At 40.6% G+C, this 7,044-nt stretch overlaps 1 protein-coding gene across 1 annotated transcript in view; it reads right to left on the bottom strand.

Moving 5' to 3' along the window:
- Positions 1–3,929: 3,929 nt before the first annotated feature.
- NFE2L2 (NFE2 like bZIP transcription factor 2) overlaps positions 3,930–7,044 on the bottom strand; it is a 41,493-nt gene continuing 38,378 nt past the window's right edge. Inside the window, exon 6 of the mRNA XM_027773121.1 lies at positions 3,930–4,360. Coding sequence (XP_027628922.1) covers positions 4,097–4,360 — 264 coding nt within the window. The 3' untranslated portion in view covers positions 3,930–4,096. The remainder of the gene's footprint in view (positions 4,361–7,044) is intronic.

The following is a 7,044-nucleotide window of genomic DNA, read 5'->3' as shown; positions in this document are numbered from 1 at the left end:
TAAACACTGAATTGACCTTTTAGAAACAGTTCAAGTAAGGTTTACCAGTGGATAGCCAGATTTAATTTGAGGACAGTCACATATAAAGCTGTAACATTTTGAATGCAGATCAAGAGAAGACATGAATTTTAAAGTTCCAAATTTATAATTCTGTGTAATGCAGTGTGTTTACTATTTTAATGTAATGTTTTCAGATATTCTAAAGGTTTTATGATTATCTTTTATGAACTGGACAAATAATTTTGAAGTGGATAGCCAGATTTAATTTGAGGACAGTCACATATAAAGCTGTAACATTTTGAATGCAGATCAAGAGAAGACATGAATTTTAAAGTTCCAAATTTATAATTCTGTGTAATGCAGTGTGTTTACTATTTTAATGTAATGTTTTCAGATATTCTAAAGGTTTTATGATTATCTTTTATGAACTGGACAAATAATTTTGAAATTTACTTAACTCAAAATAATGTAGATAAGTGAAAAGATAATCTGTGGTCTTATCTGCCTGGCACTTAGGTACCAGCTACTAGAAGTAGCTCTTCCCACTTTAGTAAGTACTACTTCCAGCCACTTCGCTGGTAAGATTCTTGCCAACACCCTCCCCTCCCCCCATTGAGGGTGCACACTATTCAAGACTAGGGATAATATCTAATACTTGAGGTTGGAAAAGGGATGGCTCTTCCAGGGACCATGACCACCACCACCACTACTAGAAGAAATTCCCTTGGCTGTATGAGATAAATGTTCAGGACACAGACTCCATATTTGAATCTTTAGATCCATGAATCTGGTCACTTTCAGCCCCGAGCTTTATAGTCATGAGTTCAAATCTTAAGCTATTTTGGCCAGTTTATTTTTTCACTTGTAATTAAAAAGCACCTTAAGGGTTTGGTAGGTGGTATGGTGGTTAAGGGCGCTGGATATCCATGTGGCTGACCACAGTTCCAGGCCCGGACCTAGTAGTTTGCTTTCTCACTTACCCTCTCTCTTCCTCTCTACCTCTCCCTCTCTGGTCAAATTAAATAAAGTTGAAAAAACACCTTAATACAAGGCTTAAAAGAAAAACCCATTTATAGTGTTTATTGTGAGCTTGGCAGTGATTCTTTAAAAATAACCAATTTATCTCTACCTTAGAGATGAAACAAGCCTCAGTGCTGAAGTGAGTTGCTAGCGGGCATGCCGTACTTTGCAGCAGCAAGCATAGGGAGTGATCCCAGGGTTATGCTGTATTGTTCTATACTTACCATACAGTGCTTAATTCTAAACACGTGTAACTCAGATGGATCTCCATCGTATCTTCAGAGAGGAGGGACCAGCAGCTGGTGTGGAGTTTAAGGCAGCTGGATCCCACATGGCCAATTGAACAATTTGTGTCCTGGACCTGGTAGTCTGAAAATCATGCCAGGTTTGTGTGAGCATGCCCAAAATCCCAAGAGAATGAAGGGATTGCGTAGTGGCCATTCCTCCGGGGGTGAGGGTGATTTCTCACATTCTCTTTCTCTGATGAGGGCATGCACCCTATAGCAAGCCATCAGAAAAAAGTAAGACAAAGTGCTTACATGAACTGATGCTGTGTATTTTATGGAGAAGTATGCAGATTCTCAAAAGATGTAGAGGTGCCTTGTTTTGGTACCCTGTGTACCCTCAACATGTCTAATAATCAAGATTCCTCAGTATGCCCAAAAGTGAACTGATTTTCCCACCAGGACCTCCCTCTATTCAATCCTACTCAGTTCTTTAGGATGTTCAATTCCTCAACTTTTTGTCCATTCCACTACAAAGTCTTTAGAAAATCCTTTGTCATACCTCTGGAACATGTAGAGTCCAAAACCTTACAACTACCCCACATGAAGCCACTGTTAGCATACATGAGTTCCTCCCAGTTGGTCCTGGCTCCCACCCAACACAAGCTAGGAGGGCCTTTAAAACCACACAGATGTTACTCCTGCTTACTGCCACCAGGAGCTCCCTGCCTCACTAGGTAGCAGTCCTTGAGGGCTGACAAGGCTTGGCTATACACCACCTGTCATCCCTCGCAGCCTTATTTCTCCCCTTCCCTCTTCTCTGCCCCACTGCTCTTATTTTTCCTTTTTTTGGGGAGATGGATGTTTTCGCTATAGCGCACGTGCACTTGCCAGACAGACACACGGGGGGATGGTCACGCCACAATCCCTTCTCCTCTATTCTCCTCCTGGGATCTTGGGCACGCAGGCACACGCGCTCGGTGTGAGTTTTATGCCACCGGGTCCGGGACGTGAACCACGGTCGACTATGTGGGAGTCCAGCGACATAACCATTACGCTAACTGCTGGTTCCCTTATTTTTCCTCAAACAGGCCTGGCTATTGGACTTGGCATGTCTTGTCTGCAGTGTTTTTAGGTATCAGAATGGTTTGCTCTCCCACACGTTCAAATATTGCTACCTCAAAAAAGCTTTTCTTTTTACTGTAGTTCAAATTGCAATTTTAATCAGTCTTCCTAATCCTTTTCTTTGTAACATAATGTTGTATGCTTCCTGACTCCCTTCACTTCAGCTCCAGGAAGAAAGAAGTTTTGTCTTTTGTACTTCAAACAATACCTACTGTATAGTAGGCATATATCTTTTTATCTGAATAAATGAACTATTTTCACTTCAGTGTATACCCACTGTTAATAGAAAATACTTTCTTGGGAACCAGCAGTTAGCTAATGGCTATGTCGCTGGACTCCGACGTAGTTGACTGTGGTTCACGTCCTGGACCTGGTGGCTTAAAACTCACGCTGGGCGTGTGTGCGAGCGTGCCCAAGATCCCGAGAAAAGAATGGAGGAGAAGGGATTGCAGCATGGTCATCCCCCCTGGGGGGTGATTTCTTGCTTTCTGTCTCTATGTCTCTGTCTGGTGAGCACGTGCGCCCTGTAGCAAAAACCTCTCCAAAAAAAAAGAAAAAAAAAAAAAAGAAAATACCTTCTTGATATACTTTTTTTTTTTTTTTCTGGAGAGGTTTTTGCTATAGGACGCATGCACTCGTCTGAAAGACAGAGACAGATAGAAAGTGAGAAATCACCCCCCAGGGGGTATGGCCATGCTACAGTCCCTTCTCCATTCTCCTCTTGGGATCTTGGGCATGCACGTACATGTGCCCGGCATGAGTTTAAGCCACCGGGTCCGGGACTCGAACTGTGGTCAACTACATGGGAGTTCAGCAACATAGCCATTACGCTAACTGTTGGTCCCTTCTTGATATACTTTATAGTCGTACCATAAATTTTAAATAGTAAACAGTGCTTCATATATCTGTATGTATCTATTTATATTTATTTATTTATATTTGCTATATGGTATATGCAATCACCAGAGAGAAGAAAAAGTAAGAAAGCACCCCTAGTTGGAGGTATCAGTTATGGTCACACTACATTTGCTTCTCCTTCTTGGATTTTGGCCATGTGTGTTTTTTTCAAGCTGCCAGGTCTGAGACTCAAACGTGCAGTCAGCCATGTGGGACCAGCACCTTAACCACCACGCCACCAGTCGGCCCCCACCTTTTAACATTTTTAAAGGAAACATTCTGAAAATGCAAAGTCTGTAAATGTGTCATATGGGATGACTTGTCTTATGGGAAATACTCGGAATAAATTCAAATGAATCCTGAAGAAATAATATTTTTTTATTAGTACCAGCTCAAATTATTTTTCTTTCGTCAGAGCTAAACAATTTAATATAAAAAAATGCCATTTTGGTTCATATAGTATTTATAAAAAAGTACATAGTGGTTAGTTTTACAACAATTTGCTCTTAGCCAGATGTCATATCATATAAATCTATGAATGTAACAAATGAGATAAGAACAGTATAAATAAGTTCTGTAGTATTTACACTTAACACAGAAAGTAGTCCAAATGGGTGTCCTAAGAAATTAAGTTTACAGTTAAAGTGAAACTACTGATTCAACATACTGATATTTTAATGCTTTTTAAAATTTTGTATTACTACACTAGTTTTGGCTATAATTTTGCATAGAATTACTTATAAAGTATGATATTTCTGCATTTCACATCACAGTAGGAGCTTTTAGTTTTAAGAGTACACTAGCTCAGAAAAGGTCTATTCTTCCCAAATCTAGTTTTTCTTAACATCTGGCTTCTTACTTTTGGGAACCAGGAATACGTTGCCATCTCTTGTTTGCTGCAGAGAGTATTCACTAGGAGAATAAGGTTTCCCATCTTCATCACGTAGCATGCTGAAGACTTCAAGATATAAGGTGCTGAGTTGTTTTTTCAGTAGATGGAGGCTTTTGTCATTTTCTCCTTTTTCTTTGAGCAATTTTTCCTTTTCATCTTTTAAATGATCTAAATCTTGCTCCAGTTCTACTATATTTTCCAGTTTTCTTTTTCTGCAATTCTGAGCAGCCACTTTATTTTTGCCTCTCCTCCTTATATCTCGAATTAATGCAAGTTGAGCTTCATTGAATTGCTCCTTAGACATCATTTCATTAAAGTCATCAACAGGGAGGTTAATGATTTTTTCTACAGGGAATGGGATTTGGAGAGCTTTTGCCCTAAGCTCATCTCTCGTGAGATGAGCTTCCAAGCGACTTGAATGCTTGTCTTTTGTGAAGGGGGTTTTTCGATGACCGGGACTGACAGGCAGTTCTTTCTTTGGTGTGTTTTCACACTGGCCATCATGCACTGGGGCACTGTGCCCCTGAGATGGTGAAAGGGGTTGCACCATATCCCCAGAAGAATGTACTGGCTGAGTTTTAGAACTATTCTGTGTGACACTTCCAGGGGCACTATCTATTGATAGCTCTTCCATTTCAGAATCACTAAAGCCAAGTGGTGTGTCTCCATAGATAGAAGACTCCACTGAGTGTTCCGGTGATGCCATGCTGGGACTTGTGTTCAGTGAGATGCCAGAGTCTGAATCAGTGCATTCTGCTGTGCTCTCAGGCTGGTTTTGGTTAAAAGCTTTACAAAGTGATAGATCAGAAACGTCAATGGGCCCATAGAGAAGTTCAGACAGTGATTGGCTGAAAGTGGCAGGGGAGGGCATACTGTTGCTGGTACTGGGTTCTGCTATGAAAGTAGAATAAAATTCATCACCAAAATCTGTGTTCATTGAGGCATTTGAATTTAATGAGTTCACTGTCAACTGGTTGGGGTCTTCTGTGGAGAGGATGCTGCTAAATGAATCCTCAAAAGCATTAAGAAAATGTGGACTGCAGTTACCAACTTCTTTTTCCAGTGAGGGAATCGATGAGTAGAAATGATAATTGTTATCAATTTCTGTCAGTTTGGCTTCTGGACTTGGAACCGTGGAAGTCTCAACCAGTTCATTTTCAATGTTAAGACACTGGTGGAAAAGACATTTACATTATGTAAATACAGGTTAAATAATTAAGGTATTAAATAATATTCATACCTAATGGTAAATTTAGGTAAATTCTCTCCCTCACCCTTATTCTCTCTAAGCTGTTCTATTCTGTAATTCAGAGGTAATTCCCATTTCCAATAGGTATTAGGTCATCAGGAAAATCAAAAATGCATCCTGACTTTCCTAATGACCCAATACTTACACATAAGCATACATATATTCAGGGTTCTTAGATTAGACTTCATGTTTTAAAAGATCTATTTCCGGGACCAGCAGGTGGTGTGGTGGTTAAAGTGCTAGATACTCCTACATGGCTGACCATAGTTCAAGGCCTGGACTTGGAGGCTTGCTTTCTCACTTTTCTCTTCTCTTCTCTTCTCTTCTCTTCTCTTCTCTTCTCTTCTTTGTCTCTCTCTTTCTCTCTCTCTCTCTCTCTGTGTGTGTGTGTGTGTGTGGTCAAATTAAAATAAATGAATGAATGAATGAATATTAAAAAAAAATCTATCTCCAGTATATCCAGCCCATTTAACTAACGAAAGCACACATTATGTGAGCATAGGCAGCTATCATGACTAATTTAAAAGTACCCCCCAATCATTCTTATTAAGTAGGCAACATGTAAATAATAAATAATCAGAATGACTAATTTAAAGGCACTAAATATAAAATAGCATCTTTAATATTACATTAGATCTCAGATACCTGTAATTCTGGAATGGATAGTAGCTCCTCCCAAACTTGCTCAATGTCCTGCTGCATGTTGCCTAAGTCCAGAGTAGCTACCTGCACAGGAGTTGCAGGAGACTGAGTCTGTTCAGAAGCAATGAAGACTGGGCTCTCAATGTGGCTGGGGATATCAGGAACAAGTGACTGAAATGGAGTTGAAGAGGCCTAAAATCGACAAGGCATTTATTACATGAGTCTGCCACCAACAGTGGGTGAGTAAGTGCAAAGGCACCATTCATACAACACATTGGAGCAGAAATAGCTACAGTCCGTATTTCTTTACTATTGACAACCTATGACTTGTCCTTTCTTTTCTGAGAGGTTTTTGCTATAGGACGCGTGTGCTCGCCAGAAAGACAGAGAGACAGAGAGACAGAAAGCGAGAAATCACACCCACCACCACCACCACCACCCCATGGGGGAATGGCCACACTGCAATCCCTTCACCTCCATTCTCCTCTCAAGGTCTTGGGCACACATGCACAAATGCCTGGTTTGAGTTTAAGCCACTGGGTGTGAGACTTGAACCACGGCTGACTATATGGGGAGTCCAGCAATGTAGCCATTACGCCATCTGCTGGTCTCACTTTAAGTTTACTAGAGGATGTGTGCGCTTGCTAGAGGTAGTCAGAGAGGGAAGAAAAATGAGAGCGCATCCCCATGGGGAATGGTCACCAATCTCTTCTCCATCTTTCCTTCCTTCTGAAATTTTGGGTATGCATACACATGTGTCCTGGCTCGGTTCTGAAGCTGCCAGGCGTAGGGCTCAAATTATAGTTAGCCTGTGGGATCTAGCCACCTTAACCACCATGCTACCAGCTGGCCCTGGCACTTTTTTTTATAATGAGACAAGTTTTTTTCTTACTCAAGTGACTCAAACTTACTCTCTACTTGCTTAATGGTTTTATCCTATGAAGACAGACTTCAAAATGGGTTAGAACATTTTTTTTTTTTTTTTTTGCTGTAGG

Source organism: Tupaia chinensis, unplaced genomic scaffold (assembly GCF_000334495.1).
Source record: "Tupaia chinensis unplaced genomic scaffold, TupChi_1.0 Scaffold000322_1, whole genome shotgun sequence".
Classification (NCBI taxonomy): domain Eukaryota; kingdom Metazoa; phylum Chordata; class Mammalia; order Scandentia; family Tupaiidae; genus Tupaia; species Tupaia belangeri.
Note: the sequence above shows the minus strand (reverse complement) of the source record. Positions and strands in the feature narration are given on the sequence as shown.